This window comes from Cydia splendana, chromosome 11 (assembly GCF_910591565.1).
Source record: "Cydia splendana chromosome 11, ilCydSple1.2, whole genome shotgun sequence".
Classification (NCBI taxonomy): Eukaryota; Metazoa; Arthropoda; class Insecta; order Lepidoptera; family Tortricidae; genus Cydia; species Cydia splendana.
The window spans coordinates 18,008,711-18,028,318 of record NC_085970.1 but is presented as its reverse complement, the minus strand read 5'-3'; the positions used below and the strand labels follow the sequence as shown (position 1 = coordinate 18,028,318).

General features: G+C 35.6%; 1 protein-coding gene across 3 annotated transcripts in view; it reads right to left on the bottom strand.

The window, feature by feature from the left end:
- Window positions 1-3,623: 3,623 nt before the first annotated feature.
- LOC134794909 (paired box protein Pax-6) overlaps window positions 3,624-19,608 on the bottom strand; it is a 76,679-nt gene continuing 60,694 nt past the window's right edge. The window contains exons 7-9 of one of the 3 annotated variants that reach the window (XM_063766760.1): window positions 14,153-14,334; window positions 11,939-12,096; window positions 3,624-3,958 (exon numbers count right to left, since the gene is read on the bottom strand). In XM_063766760.1, coding sequence (XP_063622830.1) covers window positions 3,870-3,958; window positions 11,939-12,096; window positions 14,153-14,334 — 429 coding nt within the window. In that variant the 3' untranslated portion in view covers window positions 3,624-3,869. The remainder of the gene's footprint in view (window positions 3,959-11,938; window positions 12,097-14,152; window positions 14,335-19,608) is intronic. The other 2 variants (XM_063766761.1, XM_063766759.1) reach the window with 2 other exon arrangements.

Here is a 19,608-nt window from a genome sequence, read left to right as displayed (position 1 = left end):
GCTCTATAATTTAAACGCATGGAGTTTATATTGTTGACTGTTACAAAATGTTAAATATGGGTACATTCAACCTACTATCATTCGAATACTGTCCGGCCCTGATTTTTATTATTTCTCTAAGTTTGTGTGTTGAAGTAATGATTTTTTATCAACCAATTGATACTTTACTTTTCATTGAAACCTAAATGTAACAAGTGTATGAAAAAAAGGAAAAAGAATGCTCCCATATCTTTACAGTTGTGTATAAGTTTTATTTACAGTTCACCGACTAGATAGGCTATTCAACTCAATTGCTAATTCAATAAATTATTTTCCTATAACCACTGTTTAATAATTACCACTGAACGTTTAAAATTCACCATACTGTGCTCAGATCACTATAATGCTACAATACAGTTAATCCCATCCTTTTGTTCAACCCTACGAGGGGTGTTTGTATGTGTGCGTCCCCTATATAAAACTCACACATTAACAATGTCCAAGTATATATATTACCAAATTATCTGTGACGCTAGACCAAGCCATAATCGCCTTTATGTAGACGAAATAAGGTCCAAATATATTGCATGATATATCGACGATTCTAGTTTTGAACATAGGGTTGTCACTTACGCAATAAAGTTGCATTTCGCTTGAATTTTATTGCCATCTGCTGCATCACAATTGGTTATTAATAATAATATTTTATTCCACACTTTATTAGGGCATTGTTGCGCTATTAGTAACACTCGAGTGTGCCCATTCGTCATTTTAAATGATCATAACTTTGTTTGGGGTTGTGATATTGACTTGTTAAATTGACATGGATATTTTTGTGGCTGTGGCAATAATGAGCGAACGAATTTTTTTGCAAAAAGAAAGTTTTTTTTTAGAAATTCATGGTGAAACACAAGTATACTGCACTGGTGATAGTACGCTGGCACCGTAGCCTATTTAGATGTGTACTGTACGTTGCAATGTTCAAGACAAATAAAACCGTCAATTTTCTATACTTATATAATTTTGATACCTAGGACATTAATAAAACAAAGAAAATAATGGTTAATGCGATATTTATTAAATTTCACTGTAATCCCCTCAATCTATATGCACTTATAATCGATTAATAATTTATTTTACACTTAAAAACTAAATTACAATTAATACATACACTTTTTATATCATATCGCCCCGTCAGTATTGCATTTCATTCCATTAGACAATGAAAATATATTAAGAGGTTCACTTTACATTAAAATTAAATGTAAAATATAGAACTTGCTGAAAACCAGCACCATCGTATTAATTATTAAAATACAGTTATTAAGAAGAAATAAATGCAATTTTGGCTTTAGTTTTACACGAATTCAACAATTTGTGGTAAAATAATATCTATACTAATTTAATCACAGCAACATGGATTCCTATCAATAAATAAATATCGTAAATTAACTAAGTGCTGTTATTGTACAAATAATACAAATACTATTTGTAGTGTGACAATTTTGAGGGGAACACCGTGGCGAACGGGAATTTCCTCGTTTTCTATTACTGCTTGTCACCCCTACATACATCAAAGAAAAAGGGTTGTGCACGTAAAGGGTGCATAACACTTATCATAGAACGTTGGCACAAACAATTATTTACATGTATTTCGGTTTTCACGCGGAGCGTTCCAAGCCGCCGCTACTCGATCAGAGATGGCGCTGTATGTACATTTTTAACTTCTTGGATTCGTAGCATAATTTCTTAAATCACAATTACTAAAATACGTTATTATAATCATTCGAAGGTCCGTATTTAATGTACGAAATTCTTTAAAACTCTTGGAGTAGATAGTTTAGGGTGATATTTATGAATTAAAAGTTAAATTCACTTTTGTTAGTAGAGAATTGCACAAACTATTAGAACGATAATAAAATTGGCATTTTTATAATACATTTCTTTGTGACTATATACGTTGTCTTTATGAATTTCGTAACATTAAGATACATAAAGTGTGGACACGAAAAAATTTGGTCGTACATATTTTTTTGTAATTTCCTCAATAAAACGAAATTTAATGTAACTTTTTTTTTACTAATAATACATGTCAGAGGCTATAAAAATACAATACAAAAGTTACTCAAGTTTATGCGTGTGTATGACATTACGTACTTTAGACTTCACCTTCGTCATCATTCGCTGAACAACATAATCAGAAACTTCTTTACTAGCTTTTTGCCACTTCGCCTTAAAAGTTTTAACGTCTTTACAATCCGTTTTATACTTTTTTAGATTTTTTTTCACTATGGCCCAATATTTCTCAATGGGCCTCAGTTCTGGGCAATTGGGGGGATTTGCTTGTTTTGGTACTACGGTTACGTTATTATTTCTGTACCACTCCATGACAACCGCACTGTAATGGCATGTCGCCAAATCCGGCCAAAACAGTACAGAACCCGTATGTTGTTGGATGAAAGGCAGCAATCTCTTTTGCAGACACTCCTTCGTGTAAACTTCACCATTGATTGTCCCAGAAGCCACGAAAGCTTTGCTCCTCTTACCGCAGGAGCATATCGCTTGCCAAATCATGTGACGTTTTGGGAATTTTGATAATTTAATTTTTTTATATTCATCAGGAATAGTTGCCTTATTTTTTGCCACATAAAACTGTTGCCCAGGTAACTGATTAAAATCAGCCTTGACGTATGTTTCGTCATCCATGACTAGGCAATCATATTTTGTCAGAAACTGGTCGTACAATTTTCTACAGCGTGATTTGACAGAATTTTCTTGTTTTTCTGACCTATTAGGTCTGACTACAGCTTTATAAGTCTTTAAACCTTCGTAACGTTTAATTTTCTGCACATACGATTTGGACACTTTCAACTTTTTTGCAACATCTCGGATAGATATGCCCGGATTTCTCGTAAAACACTCGACTACCTTCTTTGCCTTTTTTTTGTCCACAGGTCCACTTTTCCTACCGCTTCCTTGCTTCCGTTCCACAGTCAAGTCCTTTTTGAACTTAGAAAGTACCGATTGTACCGTCGATTTATTGATTTTCAGACACTTAGCAATGTCGTTTTGTGAAATGCCTAGATTTTCTTGAAACATGTTCACGATTTTTTTTCGTATTGCAAGTTCTTTGGACGGCATTCTTTTAATTACATCATATATTATAAAAATACCGAAACAGATTGATAGAATCGAGTATTGACAGTAAGGTTTGACATAATTTTTTTTGTTTTTAAAACAAATGAACGCCGACAGATCGCATTCAAACCGACCAGATTTTTTCATGTCCACACTTTACATAGGAATTAGGATTTTAGAAATTATTCTCCGGTACCCAATACCCCTTAGATTAGTTTAAAAATCATACGCGCGCAGTAAAATACGCTGTCATAATAAAATGATAAATAATTATAATAAAAATTTCTGGTAGGTACCTATTTTTGGAGTTTAGAATTGGAGTATTTTTGTTTATTCTACGAAGAATCGATTATACAACCAATTGGAATGAGGAATAGAAAGACATCTAAACCAAGTCTAAACCAATTCGATTTACATCGATTTTAGTTCTAGTAAGAATAGCTACTTAAAACTGTTTTGGGGTAATGTTAAACTGATTCTAAGTAGAAAAAAAATCTAAAACTCCAGATTCTACCAAAAAATACTAGTTTAATTTCTCAGCATAGTTTACCACGCGCGCCGCTTAAAACTAGTATTTGAACATCATCAGTTGCTTTCTTGACTTACGATACAGTTTCCGGCATCTCAATAGCGTCATGCCCCGCGGTCATGTTGAGAGCGTTCATCGAGAGGTCGTAGTTGTGCGGCATTTCGCTAGATGGCTCTGTCGGGTTCTCTGGCATCAGTAGGCGCGGGAACCCGAAGAGCTGCGATCACTGTAGTCTGCCCCAGTAGTTTGAGGCGAGGTCGGGCCCCTGCGATGGTATTTGGACGGGGACGGAGACTCCCGCAGATATTACACCTACGGAAAAAGGGGATTGATGTTTGATCGTTGGGAAGACGCCTTTTATAATCTGTGGTTTTAATAGAATTGTCTATTACACATGCAACTGCACTTATAATAAATATTAGCATCGTTATGTTAGATCGTAGGTAAATAAAATGTTAAAATGTTTATGGATTAGGTACATATGTATATTTAAACGGGTCTAACGCGATGTTATTAATTTTTTTATACCTTATCCATCGATTAAATCCGTTAAACCCGTTCAAATCACTAAATTGTGTAGAGTAGGTAGAGTTTTAAGTAGTTAGGTACACTCATCATTTTCATCAAATAGTACCTACGATTACACTTTTCAAGACGTTCGTTTAATTACTTAAAACTGTTAACATTAAGTAAGTTAACTTACAGTAATTCCCATACTGTATGTATATTTCAGGCCTAATTAACACTGATAGCGTCGAGTTATGCTACCATATATAGCATTTGCATCACGAATACTAGTGAACGGCATTCAAAGGGTTAATTTCGCTCCGATATTATCGATCCCATACCTTAACGCATATTCCATTCGATACGCTTAGCGTTCCGCATCAATTACCTAGATCTAGGACCCAAACGTCATACCTATCGTAAAACCTATTAGCGCGTCAAACCAGCCAATATCTAATACGGTATTCAATTATTTCCAAAACCTCCCATCGCGTTAAATGACATCGCAAATTCAACCTTAAGACGTTGGAGTAAAGTTGACATTAGTAAAGCAGGGAAGAGATACGAGTTTATATGATTAAGGGTTGATACGGACGTTCGGTACACGATATCTTGGTTGATTATGTCAGGAAGCCGATTGACAACCCTATAGATTTATAATTATGGAAACGACGTATGTGCCATAGCGTCCCTTATAGACTTACGCTGTTTTAAATTCGCGCGGTTATTGACCACGTAAATGTAGACATGAGCAAGTTATTAGGTGTAGATGCTCTGACGAACCAATAATTACTTGTACTGATGAATTTTGATTTGGAACTGTTTGTGTTATTGAATGAAGCTAAGATTAGGTAATACAATAAGGTTGTAGGTACACCCGTTGTACAACCAGCTGCAAAAATTCCCAATTTTAACACAACAATTAACACAATTAACACATTTTTTGGTACAACTTTAAATAGAAATGCCCATGACATGATCATGTAATGTTATCATCTACCCTCAACTACCTTAAGGAGCCATTTGAGGGTAGATTTTGTATACTTTTATTTAAATACCTACCTACCTAAATATAATAGGTACTATAAGCGCAACCAGTTTACCACCACCCCTGACGTCACCACCAGTCAGTACCTATCTACCTAGCTGTAGGGTAGGTGAGCACGCGGTGCGCACAGCCATCGTCCGGCATTGACATCGTGGCGCTTGCGGCGGACGGACGTCTCCAGAATTACTCGTAATCGAGGGTCGCGTGAGCCATATATTTTTGATTGTGATTTTTAAGTAAGGAATAAGCAATCGTTATTGTTGTAGATGTTAAGCAGCCATCGAGTACTTGTGTCTAGTGATTACTATAAAAATAACTATTAAGAATGTTAAATTAAATGGTTTTCTTTAAAAAGTTATTTTTATTCATTCAAATATCATCTAGATCCTTATAGTACAAATACTTTTTTTACTAAAATCGTTCGTTACTTACCTACGTATTGATTTGCGATTGTACCTAATGTACGAAGTAACATATTTGGTATAGGTAAGTACCTACCTATAATAATATAGCCAATGTACCTTTACTTGTACCTACCTTTCAACCCAACTCGAGAAATGCAACTAGGTAGGTACCTACATAATAAAGTGCGTGTATGTAAATATACAGTCACCTGCAATAATATTATGTTACTCTTTGAAGGCCGCAAAAATATGTGACACGCTCTTATGGCTCTACAAATAAGATCGTGTTAGATATTTTTGCGGCCTTCGTTGTGTAACATATTATTGCAGGTGACTGTACCTATAATGCAATAACTAAACTGTTCAGTTATGCTCTTTCAGTGTCCATATTTTTATAATATTGCACAATAAAGGCTTTTACAGACACGCCAAAATGTTACGCATCAAACATCATTGCGTTTATCGAACAAACGCTACGCTTAACCTATTCAGTGCTAAGGACGCAACATAGCGTTCGCACAATCTCGCATAGGTTACATTTTAGCTATCCAGACATACGGCTCACTTCAACCCCTTGCCTGCCGCCGGCGATAACCGGAGGGTTCGCTTTCACGCCATTATCGCGCTAAGCACGCTAGTCAATGGTCTGTGTCTATGGCGCGTTCATGCCACGCTATATTGTTGCTAGCTTGTCAATTTATCGGTGTTTTGGACTAGATTTAATTACTAGATATTATGATGTGTCGTGTGTGTTTTTGCGATAAATTCTAAGGTCGCTTAATCAATGGTCTATGACTCTATGATATACACAGTGTGGCCTGTAACACGAGCAAATAATTAAAACATAGATTATACTCCTCAAACGGTGACACTTTTGTTCCACAACTTTTAAAAATTATGAAGTATTCAGACTCCCTATTTTTCATACAAAATAAATATTATCTTCAATGGACGCCATCGCCAGGCCATATCATTGTGATTGACGTTGCTTGTCACGCCTTAAACATAACAAAATTCGCAATACATTGCGTCTTAGAATAAACTTTAAAGTGTATTAAAAATCAAACCACAAGTTATTTTTAAAAGTCGCTGAACAAATGTTGGTCAGTATGAGGAGTACAGCATACTGTTTAATGTTTTGCTCATATTACAGGCCACACCCGGTATAATTGATACCGCTAAGGTACCTTCTCTTTGTTGATGTCAATCATCAAAACTAGTAAGTATAGTAGTAGTAGTAGTAGTATAGTAGTAGGTAATAGTAAGTGTAGTAACTAGGAAGTTTTTAAAATCGATTTGAGACTTCAACAAATTTAAATCATTTTAGGTACGTTCCCGGCCTGTCTGTTTTTGTTCGTTTGACTTCTAAACTATTGGATCTGTTTTCATGTATGTCGGTTTACTATTCAAGTTTCTGAATTTATTGGCTTTTTTATCAATTCTAGGTAACTGTGTAGGTAAAGGAATACCGGGCCACTTTAGTCTTTTCGCAGGATTATAGAGCCTTTCGCCAACTTTAAACTAACTCGCCTTTGAAAGTTGACTTTTAGAAATGCATGTTTACGTACAGATGTAGTGTATAATTATTTTCCTTCGTATTTTCACGGAAACACGTGAAAGTGCCTTGCTATTTCAGTCAATCTCGGTACAAAAAGTACTGAGGTTGACTGAAGTAGCATGACAAATACGAACGTTTCCCAGGAAATATGAAGGAAAACAATTATGCACTACATCTTGTACAGCTTATTATGCATATACTCGTAGCACTTCATTTTCTGTCTACGGTTCCTAGTATAGATGTAGGTAGATATGAATCCCTCCGTCCGTATTCCCAGCATTGTTCTTTTCATCAAGGTCTAAAGAAACATGAAAAACCAAAAGGAATCCCGAGCACAAGGCGCCAAACGAGCAAATCCGCATTATTTAATACCCTGCGAATGCACCCGTCGAAAGCAAAAGACTAAATGAAATGCATTTTGAATGAAAAACTCTTTTGTTCCCGTTGAAACTCAGTCCGACGAACAACAATAATTCATGCCCCTTTCCGCCACCTACGGCTAAAAATGTCGGCCGCGTGATATATAATATCAAATGGAAAAGTTACCGCCTTTGGGAAACAATGGGTTTGCTCTTTGAATAATAAATCCTGATTCGTTGATTTTGTTTAGCTTTTCACGCCGGCATTTTCATTTGTTTTCGGCGCGTATTTATCTTAACCGTACTAATTTATTTTCTTCTATATACCTATAATCTATTTAAGAGGAAAGTGGATGACCGCTTATACAGACAAATATGTAATCCCCATTTTCCTCTCTGTATACTGACTTTATATCTATGAGTGTTTCTTTTCGCTTATCGCAATTTTATCGCTCGCAGCGAACATATTTTTAAAGCTCTTAGTCTTATAGTAATTAAAAAATGTAAAAATTGAAACGAAGGGGCATAGCTATAGTAGAGAGGATATAGCCTTTGGGGTCAAAATAATTCCCACAAAGACGGGGTTTGATGTTTTTAGTTCTTTGTGTGTATCTTTATGACATACTAAAAATATATCAAAATATATTCATGCAAAACGCATTTATTGACATTTGAAATTTGAAAAATCAAAAATAATATTAAAAATCGTGTGTGGTATCAAATAACAGGAAATTACACGCTAAAAAAGATTGTGAGATTGATTTTACAAAATAAAAATAAAAAACAAAAGTAGTGGCTTAAAAACTTAATTTTTTTCAATGTTGAAAGTTATTTTCTACACTGAAAACAAAACTAAACTATTATAGTTTTACACATCAAAATACATTGTGTAAAAGAAAAGAATATTTAATTCATGAATACTTATTTTTAATTATGAGATATTTGATATTAAAGGTTCCTTTTTTTAGCATGTCGTAAATAACTCTTAAACGGTGGCGCATAGCAAAAATGTTCTTATACGTAAGTAATCTGCATAAAATTACCCACAAGAAAGATTCAGTACAATTTTTCGCTAGGATCAATATTCAAAGAGATATTAACGCGGGAAAGTTAATTATAATCACTTCTAAGGTCCCTTTTTTTTAGTTTTTCGTAAATAACTCGTAAACGGTGGCCAATATAAAAAAATGTTGTTAAATGTTAATAATCTACACAAAATCCTCTATAAAAAAGATTCAGTACACTTTTCGCAGGGATAATTACTTAAAAAGATAATAAAGAGGGAAAGTTAATTATAATAAATTCTAAGGTTCCTTGTTTATACTTTTTCGTTAATAATTTGAAAAGTATGACTCATAGCAAAAAATACTTATACATAAATAATAAACATAAAATTTCCTACAAGAAACATATGGAACACTTTTCGATAGGATCAATATTTAAAAAAATAAAGCAGCGAGTAAGTTAATTATAATAAATTTAAAAGTCCCTTTTTAGTTTTTCGTAAATAACTTGTAAACTGTGGCCCATAGCAAAATAGGTCATACTTTACAAATTATTTACGAAAAACTAAAATAAAGTGACCTGTGAATTAATTGTTATGAACTTTCTTCCTTTAATATCGTTTCTAATATTGATCCTAGCGAAAAGTGTTCTACATGTTTCTTGTAGGAAATTTTATGTTTATTATTTATGTACAAGATTTTTTTTGCTACGAGTCATACTTTTCAAATTATTAACGAAAAAATAAAAATAAGGAACCTTAGAATTTATTATAATTAACTTTCCCTCTTTATTATCTTTTTAAATATTAATCCCGGGGAAAAGTGTACTGAATCTTATTTGTAGAGAATTTTGTGTAGATTATTAACATTTAACAACATTTTTTTATATTGGCCAATGTTTACGAGTTATTTACGTAAATCTAAAAAAAAGGGACCTTAGAAGTGATTATAATTAAATTTCCCGCGTTAATATCTCTTTGTATATTGATCCTAGCGAAAAATTGTACTGAATCTTTCTTGTAGGCAATTTTATGCAGATTACTTACGTATAAGAACATTTTTGCTATGCGCCACCGTTTAAGAGTTATTTACGACATGCTAAAAAAAGGAACCTTTAATATCAAATATCTCACTTCCGGTCAAGAATTCGATCGAGCAAATTCGGATTCAGCGGGATCTAATTAGGGTAAAAAACTCGGTTGCCAAAAAGTAATATAATTTGCCAGTCGAAATCGAGTTTTACAAAAATATGACCAGTTTACAATAGTTTTTGTTCCATATATTCTGCCAAGCACCTCCTTTGAGGTGCGTTCAGTTTATTGATAAAACTTTTTAAATTAATATAGAGCCTATATTTTTCATATTATATTAATATAATTAAAAATAGGTATTCATTAATTAAATATTCTTTTCTTTTACACAATGTATTTTGATGTGTAAAACTATGATTGTTTAGTTTAGTTTTCAATGTAGGAAATAATTCTCAACATTGAAAAAAAAAACAGTCTTTCAGCCACCACTTTGTTTTTTATTTTTATTTTGTAAAATCAACTTCACAACCTTTTTTAGCGTGTAATTTCCTGTCATTTGATACCACACACGATTTTTAATATATTTTTTGATTTTTCAAATTTGAAATGTCAATAAATGCGTTTTGCATGCATATATTTTGATATATTTTTAGTATGTCAAAAAGATACACACAAAGAACTAAAAAAATCAAACCCCGTCTTTGTGGGAATTATTTTGACCCTTACATACAAATTTTCATACGACTCCTCTACTACTAGGGTTGCCAACCGTACTATATTCTATAGTATTGTACTATATTTTGGCTCTCTGTACTATATACTTTTGGAAAAATATATAGTACGCTAAAATACTATATTTCCGATTAAACGTATATTACACTCATGTTTAGTATTTTATCTGAAAGTACTATATTTTTTTGGAATGTACTATATTTTTATTCCTTATTCTGGAAAATACTATATTCCACCAAAAAAAAGTTGGCAACCCTAGGCATAGCTGAGGCTATAAAGTTATAATACAACTGTTCATGTTCAATCAATTGTGTAAAAATATTTTTTATAATGTCAATATCCAGCGAGTAAAATGAGGTAGGTATTAAACGTTTGGATTCAGTATTGAACTCATATAGTAAATTGATTAATAATTTATTCCTTTCTATTCTTAAAATACCTTTAACTAAATAGTTCCGGTATTTTCAACCAGCAAATGAAGGAGACACTAGGTACAAAACATTAACGTATACAAACGTTTGTGAGTCGTAAGTCTGCCCGCTAAATTGGCACCACATTTGCGTAAGAATCCAACCGTCGTCTACAGAACAAAACCGTTCGATATTCAAAATCAATTTAAAACCCATTTGTAAGGAACAGACAACGGCAAATCCAATCGGGACTCCTATTTTCCCTCTTTTTTCCCCGGTTTTATTTTTTGTTTCCCTGTCATGTCGCGGTGCGCCCCTTGCTCTTGACTCAGCGTTTTTTACATTTTATTACGGAGTTGGTAAATATTTTCCAAGGCTCTTGATTTCGACGGTTCTGTAGCGTTTTCAGACATTGGTGTTCAATATTTTTATTTCATAAATGGGAGGTTTGAGTTTTTTTCGAATGAGATATCTGCCGTCTTACAAAAAAGCAGTTAACAATAACGTCTTCCTGATCTATAATTGACCCTTTGAATGCTATTTGTGACACAAACACTTACATCCATTTCTTTCTATGACGCAGACGGCAATATTACTTCAAAGCTTGAATCTTATCTTCGTGCAATAGGAGACTTTAGGCAAGTAGGTGTTCTTCGCTTTTCACTTTACGCTGTATACAACGTCACGTTGTACTATGGCAACAGAGCAACATTTTTATAGCTAGTAACACTGTATAGATTCATTGGACGAAACGAAAGCTGGTGCGTGTTTTATTGAATTTTTCGTCACAGTTCTTTTGAATCAACCTATAAAGTGCGGAGATTAACGTTTCGGTTACGAAAGGTACGCTCCGAGCGTCACGAGCGTGCAAGCTCACCGACCGCTAGAGTTAGACCAAGAAAAATCTACAGAGATTTTGATAGCCCACGCAGGGCTAGTGTTATTTTAAACGTTAAACTTCTATGAAATTTATGACGTATTAATAATACTTGCACTGCGTGGGCTATCAAAATCACTGCATACTTTTCTTGGTCTAACTCTATACTTTTGAGGCGTCAGCCTTGAGCGTGAATGCCTCTGACGCTCTGAACGCGCGTTAGGTAAGATCCCTTGCGCACTAGCGGTTGGCCGCTTAGGCGGTTCGTTTGAGCGGCCAGCCGCCTGACGCGGTTGTCATAGCGGCTGGCAATGTAACTGCGTTAAGCGACTGGACCTTAAGGCGTTCGTAATAGGTCTTACCAGTGCTAGCGGCGGCTTGGGGCTGACTGTACGCCGCGTGTTGGTGCGCGGCCGGCGCTCTAGCGTACCCGCCGTTGCCGAGCACGTCGCCAAACATGTACGGGTACCCGCCGTCGCGCTGTTGCAGGCAGGAGGAGGAGAGACCGCCAGACATTGAGCTGTGGGCAAAGAGAGGGTCAGAATGGGATTTAAATGGGTGATTTTTAAGAAAATGTTGCGTTGTAGTCGGACATAAAGATTTGCTAATCTGTCCTTATAATTTGATACTGTAAAAAATATCGTCGGAAAACAGAAAATATGTCTAACTTTGAATAATGGCTTTAAAACCAATACGTTATTCCTTGATAACTGCGGTGTCCTTAATTGGCCAAATAATGGAAATGTGAAATTATTATTTAGCGTCATACACAAATTCGTGGAATGCTCCAACATTGCCTTACGGGTGGTGCTATGGATTTGGGCATATGATTATGCTATCACAATTAAATTACTTACCTAGCTTCGAAAAAAAAAGCCTATTAAATAGGTACCTACCTAGTTTCATGAAAACAACAGACGCATAAAATAAGACCATAGACACTCAGAATGTACTTCTGTTTTGACTGAAAGCACTCATCGACAGTCAGAAGCCGTTAAAATTATACTACACGACATCAAAACCTTTCATAAACTTTACGACCCGTGAACGACAAAAAGCGTGTCGGCTAGTTTCAAGTAAAGGGAAACTTCTCAGTTAATTTTCAACCGACGACAAAGGCTAAAACCTCGTTCAAGTATTAAAAATCAATCCAAGTGGAACGCCGACCGACCTTCGAACCTTAGAGCGTCTCAGTGCACTTTTCCTTTAATATTTAAAACGTCAAATGTGCTCTAAACTTTGTTCTAATAAAATTAATATTATTATTAGGGCAATAAAGACTAATTTCATTAAATCAACCACAACCACGTCGTAGTTTTTAGATTATTTTGAGTCTGTGGCGCGGCGGAAAACGCAAGACGACCTTTGCCGCGCGATTTCCCGCTCAATTTAATTAGTGTCGCCACTCGATGATAGATGGCGCTAGTGGTAAGAATGCGAGTTCAAAGCACTCGCAGCTTTGGTTCGTGTGTATTCGCGTAAGCTCGTTTTCAACTAACTCCCTTTGTAAAAGACAGGGAGCTTTGTGAGGTTTCATTTAGATAAACATCAAAAATATTTAGCAAAAAGTAACTACTTAGGTACTCAGAAATAGCAGAAAATTGTTATTTACGATACAAGTGCGGAACTCGTGGCGATTTAAAATACTCCCTTCGGTCGTGTTTTAATATATCACCGCTCGTTGCGAATTACCTATTCGCACGTGTACAACGTTTTACAGTACATAATTACATATGGCCCCTTTAAATTTTCGACATAGCCACGGAAATTGCTTATTTCCACACTAGTCGGGAAAGTAGCACCAAATGTACTGTGAAAATATTTCTAGAATAATTTAATGGTATCCTAAATTGTTATTATTATTGAGTTTCTTACCAGACCATCACATTGGAATTTTGTTTATTTACCTGTGGTTATCGCTCTTGAACTCACTACATATTGGTTTATATAATAGGTCTCGGACAGTGTTACATAGATGGCGACCCTACGAGTACAAACGTGTTAACGTACCTGCACTCATCGTAGAGATGGTTGCGATATAGGGTTATACCACAGAATAAATAATAGTACTAGGTACAGAAGACTCACTCTCTAACAAAACGTGTCTGTTACCATCAGGACAGATATGGCCGCTAGGTAGCGACAGCGCCACGCGCGGCTTATGGCTACAGCCACCAAAATTGGTGTGGATCGGATGTACTTTTAGCTACCTGTTGCAAAGCGACGAAATCGCGGAGTGAGCCACGCCTGGTTATACATTGAGTTGAAACCCCGTTGAGCGGCAGACATGTATCGTGTTGTATAGCTGATGCTGATTTAAGCCCCCGTTGAATGGTAGGCACAGAGCAGGCGTCTCATTGTCATAGTGGTCTTTGAGTTTCTTACATGGCGACCCTGCCAAAGTGATCTAGTTAACATACCTGTAGGTATCACTCATCGTAGAGATAGGTTGCGGTATCGGGCTGTACATCGAGTTAAAGCCCCCGTTGAACGGTAGACACATCGCTGTCGTTGTTTCCTTGTACCTTAAGATTTTTTTACATGGCGACCCTGCCAAAGTGATCTAGTTAACATACCTGTAGGTATCGCTCATCGTTGAGATAGGTTGCGGTATCGGGCTGTACATTGAGTTAAAGCCCCCGTTGAGTGGTAGACGCGGTGCTGGCGGTGCGGGCGGTGATGCAGCTGGTGCGTCCCGCCGTTGACTTCTTAGTTTCTCTTCCCTTCGCCATTTCGCCCGCCGGTTTGAGAACCACACCTGTAATGGTATGGTGGTTAGATTTTGATGTTTAAGGACCTATGCATACATGAAAGGCCCGCCATACATGAAAATTGGTAGTCAAATTTGAATAAATGGTATTTGAAAATAGATTTGAGTTTTAAGAGGTTAAGTTTTGAGGGCTTACCGCGAACCACTCTGTTCATTCCATCGTCTATTGTAGATAACGACATTTCGATTTTCTCGGGGTCTACCCCGAGGGTCTACCCTCTTTATACAATAACGGGCTGACGACATGCTAACTTATATTTAAAAATACTCCAATGCTAGTGGGCGGGTTGTTGCGTGAAATAAAATTAAATATGCGGGTAATTTACTTAATTAAAGCATGTACATTTACGTATTTATTAATCAAATTAGGCCAGCCGCGCGGTCCCGTGGCTTCGTGCATGTGATCTTTTTACGAGTATGACATTTATTACTTTAAGTGACTCACACCATAAAACATAACATGTAAGTATCCTCTTTTGAGTGAAAATTAATTATAAGTATGTAGTATATTATTTATGAAGGTAGGAATATGAATAGGGGCACTTTGTTAAACAAAATGAATACAATAGTTAATATTAGTATAGTTGTAAACATGTCTTATTTATTAAATGATACAATATCTGCCCAATTCGAACTTTAAGACACGTCAATTAATGGATCTAGAAACGATATGGATTAGATGTGTCAGTGTCAAATGTGACGTTTTTGTTTGAAGAAACGTCACATTTGACACAGACATATCTAATCCATATCGTTTCTAGACGTTAATTGACGTATCTTAAAGTTCGAATCGGGCAGATAGTTAATGCAGTTAGCACACACGCAGACATAATTATTTTATACCATTTTTATGATCAACTACAAAATAAACCCAACTCTACATTTTGATTCCTTTACGTACCTATTACACATGATTCCCAAAAATTATTCCTCTATTTAAATACTTACGTAGTTGATAGGAAAATAGGAAAAGCCCCACACATTGCCATCAAAGGGGCCGGCAAAGCAATATGTCATAATATTATTGCCGGGCCTCTGAAATTGCTGCCTACAATATTTTATTCCCGGCCGAAATGGGGAAAAGGGTCGAGAGTGTTGCTACGTACTTTTATGTTTTATTGGAACTAGATATATTTCAGTTGTTTATATGAGAAGGAAATGCTTATGAGGAAATGGTCCGATATGTACCTACATATTAGAAGTTGGTGCAGTCATGAAAAATATTCAATGGTTTGCCTTATTAGAATCTTCAGGGCATTGGAAAAGGGATTGCCAACACCAACAATGAATCTCTCAAAAATATAATGAAATTACATATACCTAATGAAACTTTCACTGTAAGTACCTACCTATATAATATTTTATTTAGACTTATCAATTAAATGGTTGATCCATTAATTCCAACTTAGGCTACTTAATTGTCTACTAGTTTGCAAAACCTAAAGTAATAGTTAGTAATTTAAAACTTTGCAAATATGTCTGTTAAACTTATTTTTATAGGTAAGTATATGTGTAATATTTATTTATTTTATTTATTTAAAATTTAAATCAGGCAACAAGGCCCATATTACAAATACCTTACAGACTAACATACATATACAGGGTGGAAAGGCACGACGATCCTTTCCGCTCTACACAATACAAGCTCTATATTTTCTCCATAGAAACTATGTTAATATGGGCAACCGTTTCTAAATTATGACCTTTTAAACATCCACGCAAAAAACTACTTTGTTCTAACCCTAACAGGTGACAGGGTCAATGAACTTACTTGTAAACAATCAGTATTCGACAGGAAATTATGCTAATTTGTTGCCATCTAACCATTTTTAGGTCTGCTTACAGCACGGTAAGAATCATTGCAGGATTTTCGCTTTCTTAGTGGTTCCACTTGTTCAATACTTGAATGAAATAGTTATGTTATTCCTTAATATTAATAATACTAACCACAACATTGTTTACAACGACAGTTCAAATGGTGACATTGACAACCACTCAAAAGTACGCAATCGTCTTATAAATATCTCTGGTTTCCTTGACTGATAAAAAGGTTTTAGTTTCTTAACACGTTTCACAAAATTATTTTCGAATAATTGGAAACTATTTAAAATAATAAAAAATTACATGTAGGTTGTGTTAGTTGCACCAAATGAACTTGCAAAAATGAAATACTAAGAATAAATCAAGAATAAATACTTCTTCAATACCAAACTAACAAACCTTCTTGCGTGGTAGGAAATAGACAAGACGTCTGATGTTTGAAATTAAATTTTCATTGAACTATACTTATTGAATGTCATATTCTTCAAATAAAAATGTTAGATGCTCGTGGCTATTTAAATTTGTGGGGCTGTGTAAAAGATATGGTGTACCAAACCAAACGGAATGTGAAACTGCGGACGAAATGAGACAAAGGCTAATTGGTGCTTTCTGCGGAGGATAAATGACGAAGAGCATACACTATATCGCATGTGCATCGACATACTCGGGTACGGGCTGCGGCGGCGTTGTAATACACGGAGGTACATTTGAACACCGTATGTGAAAAGAAGATAGTATTAAATATTGGAAAAAAGTAATTATCTAAGAAAGTAATAAAATTGTTTGTAATATTTTTGCATGCATTTGATTTATTTGACATTTATGCGTCATTCATACATCATTGCGATACTGTCAACGATCGGAAAAAAGTGTAAAGTCCCGAGCTTTCCCGACGGAGATCCTTAATCTAGCCGTCATGTGCACATGCTATAGGGTTATCACCACAGTTAAAAAGTAGTATTTTTGCAATTTTTATTTTTTACTCAATTAACGATTCTTACCATTACCAATAGTCTCTGTATCACTTAAACGACCTAATACTTCCGGGAAGGATCGTCGTGCCTTTCCACCCTGTATATATATATATTATAAACTTAAAGACTAAACACTATTTATGCGACAAAACGGCGTGGCTCCGTTGAATCGGCTGTTCTTGTGTTGGGTCTTGTGTTGTGTAATTCCGCCCCCAATAAATACCTAAAAATACCCCCAACGTACATAAAAACGCTATAACGCCCCGAACTAAATCGTACCCCGGTAAAATATTATGACGTTTTTCCTCCGTCTATATCTATACTACTGTCAGCGATGACAAGGGGCTCCGTCATTTCCTTTTATAAATTGCGCCATAGTTGCAAGGGTTGCTAAATGAGATTTGCCGTAATTCTGTTATTTTGACAACAAGTTGCCGGCCGGAGTAATTGTTTTGGTGTAACCTAGTTATGGAAATGTGTAGTTTTGCGGATTGCGGGATGGTTCGGTTGGGGTTTATCGATTTTAATTCAGGTCTATTTGACTCTATAATACGTCTACAGAGTTAGACCAAGAAAAGTCTGCAACGATTTTGATATCATACGCAGTGCAAGTGTTATTAATACGTCATAATTTCATAGAAGTTTGACGTTTAAAATAACACTTGCACTGCGTGTGCTATCAAAATCGTTGCAGACTTTTCTTGGATCAACTTTCACCAGGCGTGGCTCACTCCGCGATTTCGTCGCTTTGCTACAGGTAGCTAAAAGTACATCCGTTCGGCCCCAATTTTGGGGTTTGCCATAAGCCGCGCGTGGCGCTGTCGCCACCTAGCGGCCATATCTGTGCTGATCGTAACAGACGCGTTTTGTTAGAGAGTGAGTCTTCTATACCTAGTACTATTATTTATTCTGTGCTTTCACCTGACGTCATTGGAGTGACAAACAATGATACAAACGAGTTTCAAATCAAATTCGTGGACTGTGTAAGAGATTTAAAGCAGCCTGAAGAGAAGTCACATTAAAATGATAATAATCCGGTGAGCCTCAAAATCATCATTACCCAGCTCTTGGGCGCCATATTGCCGGAAGCGACGCACGCGCCAGCACTGGCAGCTTCCGGCACGCAACGGTCGACTTGTTTAATTGTTCAGATGTTGGCACAACATGGCGCGTCGCAACTTTGTTTAAGATTTAAAGTTAGGATATCTGTTGTTTCTTAAAAGTTAGAAAAATTGCCGCCTTAAATTGCTGTCGTCGGATATGTGACATCTGTGAATGATTATTTCTATACAATAAATTCTACTACCTACAAAACTTAAGAAACTAAAACCCGTTCTGAGCCATGCCGGGTCTAAAGGTCCCCATCACACTAGCACTACTATTTAGCAGCGTTACCCCCGCGCGCTGTATTGTACAATTCAATGATAATGATTATTTGATGATTGATTCTATAAATGTTTTATTAAGTCTGCGAATCCTACAGCCGGACTGTTCGTACAGTTTTATGAGGCTCCATGTAACCTATTAAGATTATAGTAGTAATATTCAGACAGACATTACCAGTGACAATGTAGTCGCAAACAAAAATTTAACCATAACGCAAATAGACTTCTGAATTTATTGATTTTTCTACATATTCCTGTATTTTCCAGTTATTCATATTAAAGATAAGAAAAGGTTTAATTACTAATTTAACTTAAATATGTAAATTAGTAATTTAACTTTTTTGCATTCCTATGAATCTATCCATGAGTGTATATAACAGCATATTATTTCCCGCCATGTTTTTTCCGCCATTCTGCGCAGACATAGGGCTCCAGCCCTTGTTCTATCTCATTACAAAGTTTGCTCATTAGCCAGAGGAATTATGAGTAATTGTCATTCGCAATTAAATTTTGTTTAGCCCTGCGAGGGACTAAGGCTGGAATTGCATGCTTAAAGTTTGCGGAATGAGACCTGGACAATGACAAAATATGGGCGATTCGGATTTTGAAATAGACATCTATTAGATATCTTTTAGACATCACCAAGATACGATAACTATATGTTTAAGATCTAACCTGTCAAATTTGACATTTGCGCGATTCTGGAGATACTCTTGAACGATTTCCACAGGATATGACTTAGAGATCCAATTCACATCTAATAGATATCTTACCCTATCTAACGTAAAAGTGACATTGGTTGCCCGAATTACGCTGCAAAAGAGAACTAGTTGATATCTAAACTATAACGTTTATAGAATGGATCTAGTACGTGTCGTCTCTTGTGAATATCTTGAAGTTCGAATACGGCAGTCTGACTAGTTCAGGTAGTTATATCAACAATTAGGTACTTTAGCTTCAGGTGAAATGGTATTAAGTATACCTAATTTATTAACGAACAAATGAAAGAGTACCTAAAAGGCAATACAGCTCAATAAATTTAGATAAATGGAGACCACATAAGTCATGTACACACAATGTCA